We start from the raw sequence: 21653 nt of genomic DNA, 5'->3' as shown, positions 1-21653 counted from the left end.
CAGTACTAGATACTCTGGCAGGAGGGCTGGTGGCATCTCAGGACACAGCTGAGGGGCTTCAAGGAAAAGGCTGAGCCTTGCTGAGATGAGCTGGCAACAGGCAGAACCCCAGCCTGCATATGAATGTCCCATCTACCTTGTGAGCCAGGACTTAATCTTCAGAGGGGGCACAGGGTGGGTCTGCAGGCTTGTCAGGACCTCATCTCTGGGAGAACTTGTTTCTTCATGCCAGCATGATGGAGGTGGTAGGCCATGCCACCCAAACCAGTCCAGTTTCAAAGAACTGCCACTGATGGTCCTAGCTACCACAAGTCAGGGGGCTGCACGTGGCCCACAAGCTCAGTCTTCCCTGGGATGGTACCATGGACCATGCAGTAAGTAACTGCATGACTGTGTCCGGCTGCTGGTTGCCACCTTACCAGCTGTGTAGGGAAGAACTGCATATGGAGCGCACCGCCCATGAAGACGCACAGAGCCCCAGGACCATGGCAAGAGGAAGATTGCCTGGACCCAGCTCTGCTGCCTGAGGGCAAATCTGACTTTAACTTTCAGTTAGAGAACAAATGACTACTTCCTGCATGCCATTTGTTACTGTGCATATCCAGTAACACAGAGAGACTTCAGGGCTCCAGGCAGGAGACCAACACAGCCTGAAACTCCAGAGATACTTCCAGGACATTATGGCCCAGGGTTAAGTTGGACATGAAGACTACTGACTTCCCAACAGCAGCCTACAGACAATGGCTGGTGATATTGGTGGATACCCATCCTAGTTCCCCTGGGGTGGGGGGTCCTTTAGATACCAGAGGGCTCTGGTGGCTCTCTGTGGGACTGGTGACAATGTCTTCTCTTCTGGCTACTTTCTTGCTCTCTTCACATTCACCTCTAAATTTACTACACACTCAAACTTTTCCTTGTTTTGGGGTCTGCTTTTGGGAAACTTCTAGCCTTAATAACCACTAGGACCCATACTAGAGTGCTTCTTCTTAGACTCTCTGGGGCTTCAGATAAGGTAGGGCTAGAAGGAGGGCCAGGTGGAGTGGTTGGACCCCTGGAGTCCACAAGAGCTATTATGATAAATGAACCCCAGTACGTGGAGGTTTGCAGAGACCCTACATATGCAACTGTCCCACAGAGCCCTGCCTTCATGCATAAGGAGCCACTTGTCCACCCACAAGATAGGAGCTAGCACACTGCCTGGCTTTGTCATGGATTTGCTGTGAGACCTCAGACAAACATTCACTCTCTCTGTTCCTTTCCTTCTCATCTCCAAAGTCCCTGAAGTTATGGTGATAAGGTCCTGTGGGGTACCCAGGGCTTTGAGAGCAATTGGTGGCTTCTTACTGAGGTCCCCCAAGATGAGCAAACAGCAAAGGCACCCCTGGACTGCTTGTGGCTGTCCCTCAGCTGCCCAGGGTTCCTTCCCACCTGCTCTCTCCGTCCTGCCTAAGCACCCTCCAGCAGAGCCCCCAGGCCCTTGGAAGCCTCATGGGAGCGATTCTCACTGCTCTGAAGCTGGATGCCATCAAATTGGAGGCCAGCCTTACAGACACTGTAGGGGCACACTGCTTTACTCCTGCAGGGAGGGTGGCCTGGGATGGAGGCTCCTGGGATTCTAGAGTCAGCTAGACTTGCCTGAGGCCGGCTGAGAGGCCACCACACCCCACAATGCTGGAAGATGGGCCATGGCCCATCCCCATCCCCACTTCACTCCCTTGCCAGTGAGAGCTCAGGACCCCAGGGGACTGATTTCTTCCAAAATGTAAATCTAGTTCATCTGTATTTATAAAGCTGCAGATTTAACATAATAAAACACTTGGCGATTATGGATGAGCCAGTCAGAGGAGCCAGGGTGCTCCAGGAGGGAGGGAAGGAGACATTTCAATCTCCCACATTAAATAAAAAACAGTTTCGCCCTAAACTGTCCTTGGCAGCTGGCAACAATCGAGGCTGGAGAGCTGTTTCCCCATGGCCCTCAAATATTTTCTGCAGCCTGGGTTAGGGAACCTGTGGGACCACTTTCCCAGTACCCCTCCCCCAACCATGTTCCTTCTACCTAGCAGCCAGAGGTCTACCCCTGGAGGCTACAACTCTGGGAACTAAGCACTCCCAGTAGCCTAGGTTTCAAGTGTAGGCAGGGTGAGGAGATCCTTCTGGAAGTAGATCCCTTCGGTCGCCTGAGTAGGCTGTTTTCCTTTAGGCAGGGCCACTGATTGACTGGCTGTTATGACTGGATGTCATACACTCCAAGATCCCAAGAGGGACTTTTCACTGTACTGCAGACACCACCCCGGACCTTGGCCAGCATCTGGTTCCATGGCCGCCAAGGAGAACGTCAGTGATGTGGCACCGCCGAGCCACATCCGCTGTTGCTCTAACCTAAGTCACTGCACATGGAGATAGATGCAGGGCAGGGGTAATAGTTATGTATATTGCCCCCTTGTTAGGTAGTGGCTTTGATCTAAAGGGGGTGGGGATTCTCACCCACGGGTAAGTGAGCTGTCCCATCTGGATAAATGTCCAGGGCCACAGAACAAGTAAATAGAGAAGTCACAAGACCTGGAAGGACAGAGGGTGGGTGGGGTGGGCCTGCTTGCTATTCCAAGTGCTCTTGTCTGCCTTCTTTCCTTCCTTCCTACCTTCCTCCCTTTCTTTTTCAAGACAGGTTTTCTCTGTGTAACATCCCTGGCTGTTTCTGTAGCTCAGCTGGCCTTGAATCTGCCCAAATTATTAAAGGTGTGCACCCACACACACACACATCCCCACCCCCCACCCCCAGTGCTCTTGTCTTTCTTGCCTTCTTCTGATACCCTTCCTCTCCTCTCTCTGGGCACTGTCTAGAACTCTATTCTGTCTTCAGTGGCTGGCTGTGCTGAGGGAACACCCAAGTCAGAGCTTAGCCAGGAGAGCAAGAGATAAGACACTGGCCAGGTGGGGCAGGGACCCCAGAACAGCCACTCTGAGAATGTCCTTGCTGGAGGCAAGGAATGCCAGGAGAGGTTTTAGTTCCTGGTCCCTTGTTATCTCTTAGGCTTGGCCAGAAGCGATACTTGAAGATTTCATCGGAATAAAAGAGATATCACCTCATGGATGAGCCAACTAACTGAACTGATCACCTCATCCCACTCCCCAAGCTCATTGCAGTCTCTGCCTTAAGTCCTTCACGGGCTCCACACTAGCAATTCCACAGTACCATATTTCCTGGGACCCCTCCTGTTATACAGGAGCTCTGCCCGGGCCCCACCCCCCCCCCACCCCCCCCCACCCCCCCACCCCCCACCCCGCCAAAAAACTCCTGTCTACTTATCTATACCTTTCTTTCTAAACACTATCCTCTGTGGTGTGTGAACTTCATCTGATTAGCAACTCAAGAACCCAAAAACCACTGGCTTGGGTAGCTGTAAGGGTGGCCCTTGAGTTCTCTGCAGCCTCTTCCTGCCCCACCTAAGCTCACTGAGAGCTCTGAAAGGCTATGTTGAACTAAAAAATACTCCAAATGTTCCCTTATCACTTGCACCCTGAAAGTGTGTGTGTCTGAAGTCTAGGAGCCTGTGAAGGAGACCTCTGCAGGTAGCCCTAGGGGCCAGGGGGTGAGGCTGAATTCTTTCCCCTCTCTCAAACTACTTTGGTGGTCTTAGAGCAGTGGGTCACAGCCCTTTCTTTGGAGGATCGAACAGCCCTTTCATGGGATCTGCCTAAGACCATCAAAAAGACACAGATATTTATATTAAGATTCATAACAGCAGCAAACTTACAGTTATGAAGTAGCAATAAAAATAATTTTATGGTTGGGGGTCACATAACACACGGAGCTATATTTAAGGGTTGCAGCATTAGGAAGGTTGAGAACCACCATTTTAGAAGGATACAGTTTCTTTGACACTCCCACCATGGGGAAATGAAGTCTCTGTCTCTTTGAAATGGAAGAGGCTTTGTAACAACCTTGACCAGTTGAGTGTGACAAAAGTGACACTATGTGGCTTGTACCTGGCTTTCACATGTGTTCTTCAGCCACAATGGGAACAGTCTTTGACTCCATGTGAGCAAGCCAATGAGGACAGACAGACAGGGAGGTGGGAAAGGTTAAGAGTCTCCAGCCCCTCTGCTGTCTGACTGCATCAGCATGTTCCAGTGCAGCCTGGCTGCCTCCAGAACCCTAGATAGTGAAAGAAACTAATTACTAGTACTGTTGCAAGCCACTAACTACACTTCGGGATCTACCATACAACTGTGCCCTATGCCATGATGCATTTTGAAAGGCTGCTCTATCCACAGGCTTAGAATGCACATAGGATGCATTCTGCTCTTTTCTCCTGTACCCAGAGCAGACATTACTAATCAATCCCAGCGCCTGGCTGAGGCCAGATCTGTCTTAGAATTTTCAGCAGGAGAACCAAGAACTGAGGGACCAGAGCTAAATAAATTTGTCACCAGGGATCTGAGGTTTCTGTGAGACATGCTGAAGGGAAGCCCAGAGTTTTGGACCACAGTGAGGCTTGATTATTGCCTAGAGGCAGCTTCAGGAAAATGCAAATAAGGTACTAGCACTGTTGTCATTGTCAAGTCAAATGAGACTGGACAGGAAGAGGCTATGGGCCATACCAACTTACTTTTCCCTCAAATAATTCCTTCCTCCATGGTATACCCAGAAGCCTTTCTGAATCATTACCTATGAGATGCACTGTGAGGAGGTGACACACCAGATGATATCCTCAACATATTACAGAGTGGTGAAGGGACTGTTTCCCACAGGTAGAACAGTTGGGTTGGTGCAGTCAGCATCTGGCAGCTCTCAGAGCATCTGAAAGAGCAGCTTCCTCAGGTCACGGCCTACAGCACAGCCACACACTGTGTCTTGGCTGCAAGGGCCTGTGGTCCCATAGGTCTCTCAAAGGGAGATGGACCTTACCTGGGTGTCACTGTAAGTAGCTGTAAATGAGCACTGACCCACGATTGGAGCCTCTGGCACCTGCTCCCATCTGTAAACTGCATGGCAAGGATGAACTGCCTGGCTCCAATTTGGGGGACCACCATTTAAGATGAAAACCCCTCTGTAGAATAGAGGGAATGAAGGAGGCAGGGGGTGAAAGGCAGGGCAGGGAGGGCGGTGACCTACCTGTTGACAAGCAGGAAGTTGGCCACAAGGCATAGCAGGGAGGGCACAGTGGAGGCAACTGCCAGGTAGCTCTCAAAGTAGTTCTAGAAACACACAAGGGAGAAGGCTGCTTGTCACTCGGGGTACTGAGGGCATGAAGAAGGGCTGCTTTCACTTTCACTGTCCCGGGGACACCTAGGAGCCATGGCCAAGTCCACCCAAACCCATGTGGTCCCACCCCTATCTCCAGCCTGACGTTCAGTCACTCAACCAATAGCAGTCAATGACAGCTGTCTACCTTAGTTGTGTTAAGTGCTGAGGTCACAGGAAGGCTTTGACACTGTCTTCACCTCCTAGAGGCCCACACTTTCAGTGCTCCACTTGCCCCATCCACAGACTGGCTCATGGGAGTGAGGCTCAATACATAGCTAAAAAGGAAAGCCCCACCCTATTAATCTTGTTGGCCCTTTGACAGAATGCAGTAACCGACCTCTCAGACCATTTAAACAACCCCAGACCCAGGAGATTCAGCTCTTCCAAGGCTACTGCAGAAAGCTAGAAAATAATATATATATGTTTAATATATATATACATATATATACATATATATATATATATATATTAAAAAGCAGTTCGAGAGAAAGACACCATGTGACAGAATTCAAGCAGAGGGATTTTTTAATTAGGGGAAAGGGGTGGTTAAAAAGGAGAAAGGGAAGAGGGGAGATAGGCCTCCAGGGACAGGAGCAGCAGGAAAGAGGCAGAGAAAGAGAGAGAAAGGAACAGACAAGGGAAGTGAGAGAGAGAGAGAGAGAGAGAGAGAGAGAGAGGAGGATGGGAGGTGGGCAGGGTCCCTTTAAAAGGGAACATAGTGAATATGCACAGGTGGTACTCTTAGAGGCTGCAGCTGAGGGAACCCTGTTGGAACTCCAACGGCAGACCAGTACAGATGCCCAAATACTAACACCGGGCTTAGCCAGGAGAAAGGACAATCCTCAGGGAGGTGGAGATTCAGGTGTCCCCGGGACAGTGAAAGTGAAAGTGAATCCCTAGAGCAGAATCAGGGACTTGCCCAGCCACAGCAAGCTGGGACTTGGTTACAGACTAGCCTAGTACAAATTAGATGCAGCTCTCAAAGCCCCAAAAGCTGCCCACTCATTGAGAAAGACTTGATCATGTGGGTAATGTCGCTGGGCATACCCATCTTAAAAACAACCACCTAATGCTGAGGGGGAGGGGGACTCAGTGGCCCTCAGTGACGTGGCCCTGGCTTCCACCCCCAGCACTACTGGGGAGGGTGAAGGAAAAAAAAGAGAAAAGAGGAAGGGAGGGAGGAAAGAAGGGAAGGAAAGAGGCAGAAGAAGGGAGGGAGAGAGGAAGAATAGGAGGTAGTACAGCAGGGATAAAGGGAGGGAGGGAGGGAAGGAGGAAAACCAGCCAAGGGCTGACTATCTTGCTTTGGTCATGAACTCCAGATGAGCTTTGAGCTGCAGGAAGGGTTTACATATACTAAGCACTCTCAGTGTAACAAACAGGAGGGATTTAAATGGATTACACCATTTCCCTCTAAGCAAACAAAAAGAAGCATCGAGTACTCTGCTATGCAGTGCTTAAGAAATGCAACGCACAACTGAAGAAACAGATCGCAGAAGCCAAGTGCAAAGAACAGCGTGTGCAAAATCCTCATCCTGTCTACAGGAGGATAGAGAAATCCAAGATGTGCTTCTCACCCCTCAGGAACGCAGTGCATCCCACTGGGAGTAACAGGAGGAGTGCGAAGGCTTTTTCACAGCTCCAAACCCAGAGAGCTGTGAGAATTTCCTGCTAAGTTTTTACAGTTGCTACTGTTTGGCAAACCAGAATCAAGGTGAGTTTCAAGGAATTCCAGATAGCAGGTGGGCCCTACCTTGGAGAAAGTGGAAACTGCATGGGTGGGAGAAGTGGTCCCCAGGGGCAGTGGGACTGTCTGTGGTCAGGCCTTGGCCGGGGGTCTGACTGCACAGAACAAAGATGAAAGGTATAAATGTCCTGGGTACCTCCTGGTCTGCAGCACCAACCCTCTGAGGTCCTTTTGAAGGCTGCAGAGGGCTTTGTGCTCTTTGGAAGGGGCACCCTGACTATAAGGTGACAGCCTTGAAATTAAAATGATAATCGCAGCTCATCAGCCGTGAGCCTTAGAAATAGCCTTCTGCCTCTGAGGTGCCCCTTCATTGTCCCTGCCCTGATGGGCTCAGCAGAGCCTGCCCTGGGCTGGGCAGTCAGTCAATTACCTCCTGACACACTGGCTGAGTCCACGTGAGGCCAGGCAGGCAGAAGAGGGGAGAGGAGAGAGGGAGGGACAAAGGCCAGATGAGGGCTAGTGGGAAAGTGGGGAGCCCCTACTCTCAGCAGGCCCCTCCATCCTTTGGCCAGACCCATAAGTGTGGCACATGAGGTCGAGAACTTGTTTCATTGTTTCCAATCATGCTCAGCGTCCCTGGGTATTTTAGGGATGGGGATTTTTTGGGTAACTGAATAGCTGGTAGCCCAGATGAAGGCTGTGCCTTTTAAGGTTGGAAGGCATCAACACCGAGACAACTGTATTAAGTTTCAAACCTGGGACAAACAGCTGAGGTGCCTATTAAACCTCCTATTAACCTCCAGGTTCTCCCAGCATCCCAAGTCCCTATCTGTTACAGGGTAAGGCTGGCGTACCCCATCCTCTACCCTGAACTGTCCAGCCCAGGGGCTGGGTTGCCCTTCCCCCAGAGGCTCTTCTCTATATAATCCAGACAATTTTGGTTACCGGCCCCTTTTGGACCTTTGGCCTCCTGGCTGCTGCACCTGGTTCCCCTCTCTCTCCTGCCCCATCCCATCTTCCCACAGGGCCCAGCTCAATCTGGTCATGTCCATCCTGGACTCTCCCAGATATCTCTGACTCTGTTAGGCAAGCACTCTACCAACAAACTACAGCCATGAGCCCTCTTTATTTCGAGACACGGTCTCACCAAGTTGCTCAGGCTGTCTTTGAACTCACTCTACAGTCCAAGCAAGCCTTGGACTTTTGATCCTGTCTCAGCCTCCTAAGTAGCTGGGATTTACAGGCCCAGCCTGATGGTAGACACGTAAGATGGCTCCATAACCTCCACCTGGGGCATTCACAGCCTGGTGTGATCCACTGATCATGCATGGATGTCTAACCAAGAGAAGTAAGCAAACAAGACAGGCATGCATGACTAAGTTAAGTGTCTATCAGTACAAGATAATGTCTTGCTAAGCTCTCCATCTCCTCAGCTGATTTTGAGGAGACAGGTGGCCTTCTGGGGAGCCCCATACATCAAGGATCTGCAGGTGACCCCAATTTGCTGAAGCTGGTCTTCTCCAAGAATAGAAGCTGTCTGGTGTGCAACCACCAATACTAGATTCTGTCACAATCCCTAGTGAGCTTCGAACTGACCTTCCAATGGCTGAGCCTCCTCAGAGAGACCCAGCCACAAAAGACACCTAGCTCATAGCCTCCCAAAGACCCAGCCAAGCCACACATGAACCTCTAGTGCACTTGCCCTCAGGGGAACAAAGGTCTGCTTGCTGGGAACACTAGTCCCTCTAGACTCACCTTGTCATCTCTCTGTGGAAATGCACAGTTCTCCATAAATGACACTTGATATATGTGTCACTCGGGCCCACCAGGCCTAGGCACTGTCTACTGTCCAGGTTGGACTCTTTAGCTATGCAAGGGCCCCAGTAACTGTCCCAAGAAGGGTGTTGGGGATAGGGGGTTGAATCAATGCCCCGGAGTTAGCACTGACCAATGAGAGGCAGGAAATGAAAAGGGTTATAATTCCCACCCTAACTGTGGCTCTGAAATGTGATGCAGTTCCCATGGCTTCTGGGGAGACAGTCCATGTACCTGGGTAATAACTGTTTTTGCTGCTAAACTGTGACCAGCTTCAGGGTCCTGAAGCCTGTGTTTGTTCTCTGTGCCTGTCTCCCTTCCTTGCCCCTCACTCTGACCCCTAGCAGAATCCCAGCAAAAAAGTTGGCTATGTGATGGAGGCCAAGCTTTGCCTAAGCCTTGTGGAGCTGTGTGATATTGCTGCTATTTATACTTCAGGTGCCTCTTGAAGACTGGAAGGCCAGATGGACCTCATGGGAGAGCAGGTAGACGATAGCGACAAACCAGAAGGACAGGGACCTTGAAAAGGAGCTTTTCCAAGAAATCTTAGCAGACAGTGTTCCAGAGACAAGATCTGAATCTAGTGGGCCACTCCCCCCAGGCCCTCAGTCATGGCTAGACAGCCACTAATCATCTAACAGTGCCTTCTCATTTAACTCATTCCTCGGCTGGTATCCCACCCACCATGTGCAGGACGGCAGTGTGTATGCCCGTGAGCAGAAGTGCCTCAGTGCCTGACTGCCTTTGGGGGTCTTGAGAAGCACACTACTGTGGCACAAGAGACACAGTAATGGTGAACACAGAAGGAGGGGTGACCAGGGGCTTCCAGTAAGACCTGTCTGGGTGGCAGCTGGAAAGACTGGAGGAATGTGTCCTCAGACATGGTGGAAGGGTGAGGTGGAGAGAGGGGACTCATCATGAGGTGATATTACTTTCCTTTGCTCCCTTTGGGAACCAACCTGAGAGACCTTGCTGCCCTCATCAGGGCACACTGTGAGGATTCCAGACAGCTGTGCTCTCTGGCTGCTAATGCCAGAGGGGGCATCAGTCCCAATGAGTGCCCAAAGCCAGTGTGAAGTGAGAGCAGCTCTGAGGAAGCAAGAGGTCGAGTTCCACCCTGGGACACTTGACCTGACCATGCCCACCATCATCTCCCCAGGTGGTCTGTATCCTATAGACTTTGGCTCAGAAGGGCTCTGTGGCAGTCTGTGGAGGCAGTGACACCAAAGGCTACCTTAGCACCTGTGGTGACTAGAGTGGGCAGAGGAAAGTCACTTGGAACATTTGAACAGCACAGCTCCCACACAGCCCTTTGTTCTTATTACACAGTCTGTCAGTGCAAGGCAGACCTGGAACAAGCCCCGTTTTACAACTAAGAAGCCCAAGGCTGGAATGAAGGAGATGGCTCAGTGGCTAAATCCCCATCCCTTAGTTAGAGTTACTATTGCAACTTGGGGAACCAAAGGGTTTACGTCATCTTTCAATGCTCAGGTCACATTCCATCACTGAGGAACATCAGGGCAGGAACTCAAGGCAGGAACTGACAAGGGCCATAGAAGAACACTGCTTCCTGGCTTACTGCTCCTTATGGTTTGCTCAGGCTACTTTCTTATACCATCCAGGACCACTACCCAGGGTTGACACTGACCTCAGTGAGCTGGGCCCTCCCACACCAATCACTGACTAAGTAAAATGTCCCCACAGGCTGGCTTACATGCAACCTGATGGAGGCATTTTCTCAATTGAGATTCCCCTTTCTCAAATAACTCTAGCTCACATGAAGCTGACAAAAAACCAAACCAAACCAAACCAAACCAACAACAACCAGAACATAGGCAAAGCTGGGTTGGGAGCACATGTCTGCAATCCTCAGACTCAGGTGGGGAGATGGGAGATGGGCGATCGAGACAGAATTCTCATAGGCCAGCTAGCCTGTCATATTCAGGGATGAACAACAAAGAGACACTGGCTCAGTCAAAGTGGAAGATGAGGAGGCTGACAACCCAAGTTGTCCACTGACCCACACCCTTAATCATGGTGGGTAAATTTCAGAGGTGCATACCTGATGCTGGTGGCAGGGCCTTCCCACATAGGACAGGTAGGGACACCGCCATTTTACTCTGTAATCAGGATGCCTGCCCACAGTTGCACAAGCCCATACTCCATCATGGCCACATTGTATCACCTGCCTCAGTGGCTGAGACAAGCCTTCTGAGTGGCTCTTGGGGGGGTCTATCAGTGAAAGCCACATTTTTTTTTTTTTTACTCTTCTGCCCAAGGCAGCAAATGTTGGGGTTTGTTTGGTACCTCTCCTCTCTTGTGACAATTGTCTCTGCCCCTCCCGGCCTTTTCCCACAGGCCGATAGCTCTGAGCAGTAAAGAAAAGCCTTGTCTGTATGGGCCACAGGGAATGGATGGACATGGTCAGTGGTTAAGCAGAGATCGCTTTAAAAAGAACAGATGGTACGGGCTGGGATATGGCTTAGCAGCAGAGTGCATGCCTGCCCTATGTGAGACCCTGAGCTCCATGCCCAGCACTACAAAACAATGACAATCCAAAGATAGCATGGTGAGCAGCAGTGGGCAGATTTCCAAGCTTCTTCCTTCCTGATGGTGTCAGCACCTCTCCCCCCATAATCCCAGGTAGGTGTGAAAGCACAGACCCAGACTATGGACAGAGCCTGGCTGAGGGTACCTGGTATCAGCAGCCTCTTGAGAGCCCGTGAGTGTGAACAGGTCACTCCTGGCCAGGGCAGGGGGTGTTTCACTTGCAGTGCAATAAGGAAAGCTGTTTTCATCTGCTGTACTCTGGTGTGAACCATAGGAATCGGAGAACCACTCTTCAGATGAAATTTAAAAGCCTAGCCGAGCCAGCCAACCAGATGTGAGGCCATTTTCCAGCAGAGAACTTCCTCCAGCCGCCTCGCTGAGAGGCCCCGTGCTAAGCGGCTCTTCTGGAAGAATCTGATTCTGGGCTCGGGGGTCCAGGTAAAGAGTTTTCTCTAGGCAGGGAGGCCCTGAAATGAGCCTGTTTATCTCTGGCAGGCCTTGGGTAAGCTTTCTCTCCTCGGAATGCCATTTGGACCCTTTGATATAAGCGGAGTACATTAGTCACGAGCCACAGTAGCCTCTGAGTCTGAAGCTGCTGCCACTGAACAGTTCTGTGTGGCCCCCACCTCCAGTCTTCAGTGGAGGAAAAGCGGCTGGGCTCCTGCAGGGTAAGAAAAGTGATTCCAGCCCGGGGTGGTAGCTCAGGGCAGCAGAGCATTACCTGGATCACAGGGCCATGAAATTAGCAGCAGTGAGCAGGCTGCAGCCAAGAAGGATTGGCCATGCAGGCTCATGCCTTTGGCTCTATGGTTCGGTGGGACGTTAAAGATGTAGCCTCACCCTGGTATAGTCCACTCCAGTCAGAACAAGCTAAGAGGTTAAACAGAGGGAAGGCAGTGGCTTCCTCTGCTCCCGAGGTCCCATGGTAGAGGACATTGGCCTGGGATATGGTGAAGTTTTAGAGGCTGTGCCATCTCCAAAAACCAATTAGGAGCCCCAGGGCCCCAGAGGCCCCCACCAATTAGTGGGGGGAGTGGAAGGGGGGTTCCAAGGGGAGAACAAAGCTGAAGTTGGAATCAGATAGGGGAGCCTCTCAAAACATTTCAGCCAGTCAGACTGAGCCATCACAGGTCCCTAAGGATGGGGAACCTCCATCAGATGGTTCTCTAAGCCCCGGGTCCCTTGACCCCTTGGGCCAGCTCTAGGTCAAGGTGCACTGAGAACAAATTTTGTTCTCCAAAGAGCAAGGCCTCCCCAGCCCTTCGCCCTTGTTCATACTTTCTAGTCCCTTCCGGGTCAGCAGAGCTCCGGGGAACTTCTGGAAGGTGTCCCCACTTTCCCTGTGTGCAAAGAGTCAGGAGCACTCCTTCTTCCTTTCCCATCATAAGGGAGCACTCCTTTTCACCCCCCCTGCCAGAAGGAAGCACGGTCTTTCCTCCCCCTTAGCACATGCTGACTTAATCATTACACCAAGACTGCCTGACTCAGCTGCACTTTCTCCTCCAGGGCTGGCTGGCTCTTCCTTCTGTTAAAAAACAAAATAAAAAATTGAAGAAAAAAAAAAAAAAAAAAGCACTTTGACTTTACTGCCCCTCCCCCCACCAGGTCCTTCCTTCCCTCAGGACTTCCTCGAAAGCCTAGCTCCACCCTCTCTGTGGAGAACTCTGTTTGCCTTCCTCCCTGGCTGTACTGGTGACTGTTCCTGCATTGGGTCCCAGGTTCCCCACAGCCTGCAGCCCCAAGCCAAGTCTCCATCTTCGTGCTTCTGGTATCTTGTGTTACCCCTTCCACAGTGGGTCCAAGAGCTCTCCTCTGACTAGGGTAGTCTTGGAACCCTGGGGTGAGCCCTGATTTGGAAAGGAAGTCTTGGATCTGGCTAGAGTGGAGGAAGGTGAACCCCACACCCAAGGCATGGCGCACACATGAAGAGACAGGGTGTGCACACAGAGGTGGGGAGGCTGACCCGGGAATGCTGAGGGAGGGTCCGAGGCCCCCAGAACTTGCAAGATGTCAAGAATGCTCTTTCCAGGAGCCTTGGCTCCCGCCTCCCAGTTTGACAGACTGTTGAATTAGTGAGAAACACCTGCCTTGTCTGTTGGCATCCACATGTACCTCCCAGCCCTGTACAATCTGGTCTGTGCCCAGGCCTGTACCACCAACACAAGTGAGGTAAGAGCAGTCCTAGGGACAAGTGTGGCCCTCACCTTTCTGTAAGCACGGGCATATGGTCCCTCCTGTCATTCCTGCCTGAGATGGCAGCTTTCCTGAGCATCCCGGGGTCTGGGCATCCTGAAGCATTTGATCTCCGGACCTCATGGGACAGCCTAGTCTCATGTCATTTTGTGTTATGTGCATAAATGAATGGCAAGTGTTCTTACGGGTTTGTGCACATATGTGTGTAGTTGTGAATGTGGAAGTAAGAGGTCAACGCCAGGTGTCCTGTTCAGTTGCTCTCCATCTTATTCTTTGAGACAGAGTCTCCCACTGAACCAGGAACTCATTGCTTGGGCTAGACCGGCTGGCCACCAAGCCCTGAGATCCTCATATCTCTACCTCACCCCAATGCTGGAATTAAACACACATACTACTCATGCCAGTTTTTTATGGGGTGCTGGGGATCTGAACTCAGGTCCTCATGCCTGCATGGTAGGCACTTTGTCCACTGAGTCATCTCTCCAGCCCTCTTCTCTTTACTCTTAAAGACGGCCATGAAGCCCCCAGTCACCAATAAGGAGGAAACACAGAAATCGAAGCCAGCTCTCCCAAACCAGGTCCCCTTGCCTAAGACTGAGGAGTAAAATGGCATTGTTCTTTCTGGCAATCCTGCACCCAACCCCACCAAGCCTTCCCTAGGCCCCAGGAGGACAAGCCAGCTGTTCCTCTTTCTATTCCTTCTACACCGGAACCAGCTGGCCAAACTGGCTCTGGGGCCCATAGAAGGGAGGGCCAGAGAAACACACATACCAGTGACAGTCACTGTGAATGTCCAAGTCTGCCTGTCTCTCTTTCTCTTAAGCCACGGGGATGCAGAAAGGTGGCCTTCTTAGAAAGCTCCCTAGGCGCCCGTCTAGCCATGCCTGCACAGGGCATCTTCTATAGCCCCTAAGTGGGGCCCAAGCATCAGTTAGGGATAAGGGCCCTGCCTGAGAGCCATAGTGGTTCAGGATGTGCTCCCACTGGAGGGGCCTCTCTACCAGCCTTGCCAGGTGCTTCCTCCCACATGCATGGCATTTTCATTGTGGCAACAAACTTCTTTGAAGATTCATGTGGCACCAAAGCTACAGGTTGTGACCGGATTCAGGTGTGCACACATGCGGCTCTCTCTCTCTCTCTCTCTCTCTCTCTCTCTCTCTCTCTCTCTCTCTCACACACACACACACACACACACACACACACACACACACACACACCAGTGACAATCTAGTGGGAACCAGGCCCTCCACCGTCCCTATAGAACTTTCTCAGCCACGGCCTTCGCTTAAGAAACTCTGGGCTTGTGCAAGGCCTCTCATCAGCTTTGCTCTGAGCTTATGCACAATGAACAACCACATTAGAAAGACACCAACGGATACCCAGGCTACCTTCTACCATGCTGGGGAGATTGTCCCTGGATGCTAAGGATATATGTGGAAAGAAAGAAAAATCAAAGACAGAGAAAGAGAGGGGGAGATGGATGGGCCTGGGTGGCAGTACAGGTGGGGAGGAAATAAAAAGGGAATGAGAGCTGCGAAGGTGGCCAGAGATGTGCCTGCAGCACTCCGAGTGAAGCGGAGGAGCTGAAGCAGAAGGGGGGACATCGCAGAGGTCAGACACTGGGAACCCCACGATGGCTGGACTGTGGTTAGCAACAGAAGGTAGACAGGGAACCTAAAAAATGACTCATCTTTGGTTCTTGGTTCTACAAATGGCTTATAGCAGCCATCCACATGGGCCAAATGATGGATATAGCAGGGAGAGGCAGCTGACTCTTATGCCTGATGACCACCTACCCACACTCTATCGCAGATAGCTAGAGTTCCTTGTGGCCCACTCACCACTTCTATCTCTTTTTGAAGAATGGCAGGGCTCAGGCAGGCATCTTAATTCACTTTGGTGTGTGTGCAGGGGTCAGGCAGCGGGAAAGCACAACTGTTTGGGATTGGACTTTTAAAAAGTTCGAGACAAAACAGACTAACTTTTCCATTCGGAAAGAAATCCATGTCACACTAAAATATGCTTATCTCTAGGACACCAGTGTCCCTATACTGGGGACAGTCTTGCACCTTGAGAGACGAGTCTATAAGATAGGGCTGGGCATTGAGTACCCTGATGTGGGCTGTGGCCCTATTCATTTAAGCAGCCACCAGCACATTCCTTCAACCTCTGCTCATCTCTGTGAGCAGAGGACACATGTCCTCACACCTCACAATGGTAGGAGGCATCTTACATTACGGTTACAGCCCATTACAGGCTAGGAAGCAATGGGATGGGTCCAGGCCGGAGTTCCATCTTATTCTGTTTTCCTTTTTGCTGCCTGCCTTTCATATCACAGATGAGTGGTACCATTGGCTTTCTCCTCTGGCCTCCCTCTTCTTCTCATTAAAAAAAAAAAAATTAAAGTGTGTGGGTGTGTGGGGGAACCACATGCATGCCTGGGGGCTAGAAGAAGGTATTGGGTCCCTGGAACTGGAGTTACAGATGGTTGTGAGGCACCATGTAGGTGCTGGGAACTAAATCTGGGTCTTCTGCAAGAGCAGCCAGTGTTCTTAACCTGTGAGCCATCTCTCTATCAACTCCAACAACAAGGTCTTGTTCCTATTAAATTAGTAAACACCCCAGCAGGCTATCTTGGCCTCATCTCCACTCCCCAAAGTCTCCAAGGTCACTGGCCAGGATCCAATCCAAGGGCAGACTATCCCCATCCTGCATGGCTTGTACCGTTGCCTGTTAGGCGCTACTCTCACACCTGCATGCAGAGAAGGGCTGTGTTTACTCAACTGCTCAATTTGCATCTTACTGGGGATTGGACCTAGGGCCTCTCATACACTAGGCGAATACTGGATCACTCAGTCCATTCCCCAGCTCTCCTTTCAGCTCCTGAGTAACTGGGATTGCACACAGACCTATACCACCAAGCCAGGCTGAAGGGGTCGTTGTACGTTTACATGCAGACACCACTTCCTGGAAGTGCAGCTTTGTTTCAGACACTGGCTTTGCCAGGTGTAGCGAATATTATTGTCAAAAAGAAGTGGAAACACTTAAAAATTGCAGACACAGAGGGCACAGGAATTAATGAGGATGACACACGGGATACTTGGCTTAGTCCCAGTTGTCACATATGTGTTACTGGGAGAGAAGTCCTTGCCTCTGTTCAGCCAAGGTGATGTCCCCTGCAGCAAGGACCAGAAGATTATACCTACGAAGGCTCTGCCTGGCACAGGATGCCCACTAAACATAAAAGAACTAACAGTCGACTTGATGCCCCTAGCCAAAGGCTCAGTAAAAGACTGCTGCTGTGGGCGAGCTCCAGGCAGGCCTTCTTCCCTCATGGTTTCAGAGCACTGTATATATACTGGCTCTGTATATATACTGTATACCACTGGCATGGAGACCTAGGACCACAGAGCATGTCTTATCCTTGTCACACAGCAGGTGGGGATGTGACTGGGGGCAGCACTGGCCTTCCACTTCTTCACAAAGCCTGGGGAGGTCCCTGGGCCAGTTCAGGCCTCTTGGAGGTTCACAGTGTGTGGGAGGGGGGAGGGGGGGGGAATGTACATGCCTTTCCTTTTCAAGGCTTTCTATCACCTTCCTTTGCATCCCCCTCAGACAATTCCTATCTTGAGACCCCACAGGCGCCACTGCTCCTGTCCTTAAGCCCTGGAGACAGGAAGAAGACTATGCAGCCCTCTTCCCAGCCACACTCACTAGGCTCCCCAGTCTCACACATGAGGAAGAGACCCAAGGCCATTCCTGGCTAACGTACATGGGGCTTGGAGACAACACAGACACACTGAAGAATCAACCATGCTCAGTGCACTTGCATTTGCCAAGCCGGCCCCCAGCCCCCTTGCTCTGCAAGGGTTTTATCAGTCCTCTGCTATAAGAGAGGTCGTTCCTTGGACTTTAGGGTAGGGTTGCTCTAATTCTCCCAGCAAGAAACAGGCTTCCCACTGGCAGGTTTGGAAACTTGACTGGCATTGGAGGAAGTCCTTTGAGATGGCTTCCTGGAATCTCTGGTGCCCTAGCCACAGCCCACTTAATAACAGTCGCCTTTCACCCCACCGAGTGCCATCTGACTTTGATCTTGGTGTGGGTAAACCTCATCTACAAAGCTGGGCATGTGTGTGCCCAAGTGAGTCAGAACTGGATGGGTGGGTGGTTTGTAGCAGCTCCCTGGTGACTCCACTGTGGTGGGAGAGTGACAAGTCAGGACATGGTTATTGCAGGGATTCTGCCAGTCGCTGGCTTGATCTAAATCCCAGTTCCGATACTTGCTAGCAAACGGCCTTGGGCTGGTGGCCTCAAACCTGGGAGCCTAAGTTATCCCATCTGAGAGTTGGGGACAAAACACTAATTCACCAGAATGGCATGTGGGTGAGGATGGGTGGTAAGTCACACTGTGGGTAGGAGCAAGCAGCATGGCAGGGACTTAGTATCGGTCAGCAGATTCCCAACAAGCCCTCTGATAACCCATCCTCCAGTTCCTCTTTAGGAGACAGTTTATCCTGGTTCCTTTTAACCCTTCCCCTCTGAAGTCAGGTGCCTGCCCTTAATTACATGGGCAGCTCCCATACTGTGCTACCCTGTGGCTAGGAGATTGGAACACGACTAGTAGGCTGTAAATACTGGAACGAGACTCCCTAGGTTCCCCCATCTGCTGAGCCAGGTAAACTTGGCCTTCCCTAGGGACAAACCTCATTTAACATCTATGCCAATCCATCTGAAAGGTGAGACACCGTGACCCCAGAGCTGTTTCCCTACAGCACAAAGCCCTTCCTTAGGTCCGGATATAACTTTCCTCCTAAGCCATGTGATAACCAATGCTACACATCCTTGTGACATATTACCACGTGCCAGGCACCTTCCTAATGCTTCCCAGTGTTATGTCCTGTGGGTTGATAGTGCAGTGGTTAAATGGATCCTGCATCCCTTGCTGTATAGAAAAACTGAGCCATGGTCACCAAAGCTTGGCTCAGCCCCCTGGGTTTCATGGTAAGGCCCTGATGGGGAAGCACCGGTGTTCTAAGGATGCAAATGTGAACCTGTGGCCTAGAGTGAGCCTGGGGGGTTCCCACTGAACACCCACGGACTTGAACTGTTGCTCTCCCATCTGGGGCAGAGAGGGGGCTGGTTTTGCTGTTCTTAGACTAGGAGAGCCCATCCAGCCTGCAGCAGGGGCTGAGAGCAGCTGAGGAGTCCTCCCAGCAGGAAGGACCACCCCTAATACACACACACACACACACACACACACACACACACACACACACACACACAGACACTGGACTCTGACAGCCTGGGACTGGGGGTGGAGCCCAAGGGCAGAGCTCAGGTCCCTGGGTTTCACGAATCAGAAGAGAAGGCAGCCTGGCCACATGCCCGCAATAGCCTCCTACACACCACTCTCAGAGCGTGTCCAGTTTAGTTATCATCTACCTACCCAAGTTCCCCATTGCAATTCTCTCCAGATCTGCCTTGCTGTGTGACCTTGGGCAGGTTGCTTAACCTGTCAGAGCTTCTGGCTTTCTGTCTCAAAAGAGGTTACTCAGATCTTTCAGGAATCGAAGAGAAAGTCTGTGTCACCCCTACTTGCCTGATGGACCTAAGCCTAACCCAAGCCTTCACAGCACTCCTGAGCTATCCTTTCATGTCAATTAGTCTATTTCTGCGCTGATGGTTTTGGTCCAGGGTGGCTACCTCCAACTCCCCCACCCCCACGCCATTGGCTTTATCTGAGGTTCTTATTCTAGAGAACAAAGAGGAGAGGGCAGGGAAGGCAGGAAGCTTTCTAAACCATCTTCAGACCTGCTGTAGGCAAAAAGGAAATGAGCCCTGGGATGGGAGATGGCTCCAAAGATGACACAATGGGGAGGGGTGTCAGCATACCTATTGGGCCAAATTCCTCCACCTCAGCAACACGCTGGAGGAAAGGCTGAAAGGGAACAAGCTGTCTCCCCTACTCTCAATGGCCCTCAGGACACAGGACAGACTAAGGCTATCAGCAAGATGGGTGGCAACGAGTGGCACAAATGAGGAGGCAAAGAAAAACAGCCCTGTCAAATGCAGAAAGGCCCCAGCACGCTTGCTTCCCCAGCCTGGCCCATGAATCGAGGGGTGACAGGTCTCTCATCTCTGATGCCAAGAGCCAGGAGCTGCGGGCAGCAGGCAGGTACTATGCCTGCACCTGCCAGTGCTTGAGTGAGGCAATAAAGTATCATAGCAGGACCTGGAACGCTAAGTGCCTGCAGCTGGGAAGGATTAGGAGCACCATGGCCCTTCTCTGGCAAACAGGCCTGAGGATGGCCGGAGGGGGGAGGGACAGGTGCACACACAGCCTAGCTCTGCCCTGGGGAGACAGACAGATGGACAGATGGGCAGAGAGGTTCTGGAGAAAGCCCAGTGGGCTGTTTCAGTCACCAAGGCATGCAGAAAGCTGGATGGCTTGTGTCACTAGTTCATAAAAGAATGAGGCCAGTCTCAAATGATATAAGATGCTGTTTACACAATACTTGGGATGGTGGTGCCAGACCTTATCCCGTGATGTGTGATAATGGGCCTTGTTGCTACAGCTGCCCTAGGAGGGCAGTGTGACCAGTATACACATAAGGAACACAGACTGTGCAGGATCCAGAGCTGAAAGAGGCCATATCCTGGGGAAACGTCCTAAAGTTCACCTTCCCATCAGCCACCTGTGTGAATATGTAGGCCCTGACTCCAGGATCTGGGTAGAATGGGCCCTGTCACCAACAAGTTGTCAGGCTGCTCCTGGTCCCACAGTCCTATGTGGGAGCAGTAGGACTCTAAGTCACCATGATCTGTCCCTAGGGGCTCTTTGGGTGCACATTTGCAGTGACAGCCCCTGCTCCAGACCCTGGAGCCACCTATGAATCCATAAGCATGCAGAAATGGTCCCCTCCCATGCATCAGAACCACAGGGGTGAAGTGAGGGGTATGCAGCAGTCAGTGTCATGTGTCCTTTCTGAACCTTCATCTAGATCAGTCAGAATGACTAAGCTAGGGGTCATGGGTAGTTCTAGAAGTGGCTGCCAGTGATTCATTCAGACATGTGTGAACTGGAGCCCCGGAGTGATGTTCACAGATATTTCATTCATCGTGGGATTTTCAGCACACAAAACTAAGGCATGTTCTGGAGGGCTGGTCAAGGACTCAGGGGGGATTCCAAAGAAAGAGAAGTGAGCCATCTCTGGGGCCACTGGAGGGGTCAGCTGGGGTCTGCTAGCACATTCCTTCTTGTCCCTGAGGGACCCATGGAGGAAGGGCACATGGCTCAGCAATGTCAGCCTCCTGTGTTGACATGCTTAAGAGCTAGCTCTGCCCTCACGAGTGTTTCGGGTGAAAAGAGCCAGGCCTCCCAGGCCCCAAGCCACTGCAGAACCACTCCTGACAGACTACTTTACCAGGTGCAGTCAGGCTCCTCTGAGCCCTCCTCCCTTACTTGGCATTGACCTTGGATGGTGCAGCTTTGCTTAGGGGATAACAAATTGTGGCCATCATGGAGGGAAGGTTGCTATGGTGACCTCCATATGATCTGGATCCTCAAGGCAGAAAAATAAGGCAAAGGACTCTGAAAATCAGTGCCTCCTTCCTGGGGAAGTTCCTGCCCACCCTTCAAATCCCTCTGCTCCAGGCCACAGTGACTTGAGTGTGTCCCCAAGACTTTACTCCCCTTAGGATATAGGTGGCATGTGGTCCGAATGTCCCCCAAACTTTGCTATACAGAAATACATTCCTCACCAGCAGGGAGTAAGAGGATGGAAACTGAACCCAACTAGGATATTTAGAGAGGACTATGGTTAGTCATGGGTTGGAGCCCCACAGTTGCATCTGGTGGCTTTATGAGAAGGGGGGAGGGACCAGGCCCACATACATACTTACCCATCTTCCCTACCACAAGGTGTCTTGTGCTGCCTGAAGATGCCCCTAACAAGAAAACTATCACCAGACACAGCCTCTTGACAGAAGGTCATAACCAGGAGCCAATGCCAACTTCCTTTCTTCAGAAAGGTCATCACTCACCTGGCCTGTGGGACTTTGCTCCCAGCCACGGTTGAATAGTCTGGTACACTGTCTCCCCTAGCCATAGGGCCTCTAGTTTACAAGGGTGTTACAGAACTATGTTGCAAAACTATGCTT

The 21653-nt window shown here is 51.3% G+C and overlaps 1 protein-coding gene across 4 annotated transcripts in view; it reads right to left on the bottom strand.

The window, feature by feature from the left end:
* Slc29a3 (solute carrier family 29 member 3) overlaps positions 1-21653 on the bottom strand; it is a 42096-nt gene that overhangs the window by 16770 nt on the left and 3673 nt on the right. For all 4 annotated transcript variants that reach the window (XR_004772354.1, XM_035452626.1, XM_035452627.1 and 1 more), the window contains exon 3: positions 5117-5199. Coding sequence is in view for 3 of the 4 variants with exons in the window: in XM_035452626.1 (XP_035308517.1) it covers positions 5117-5199 (83 nt within the window). In the remaining variant the exon portion in view is untranslated. The remainder of the gene's footprint in view (positions 1-5116; positions 5200-21653) is intronic.

This window comes from Cricetulus griseus (assembly GCF_003668045.3).
Source record: "Cricetulus griseus strain 17A/GY chromosome 1 unlocalized genomic scaffold, alternate assembly CriGri-PICRH-1.0 chr1_1, whole genome shotgun sequence".
NCBI classification, from domain to species: domain Eukaryota; kingdom Metazoa; phylum Chordata; class Mammalia; order Rodentia; family Cricetidae; genus Cricetulus; species Cricetulus griseus.
This window is presented reverse-complemented; position numbering and strand designations above follow the sequence as displayed.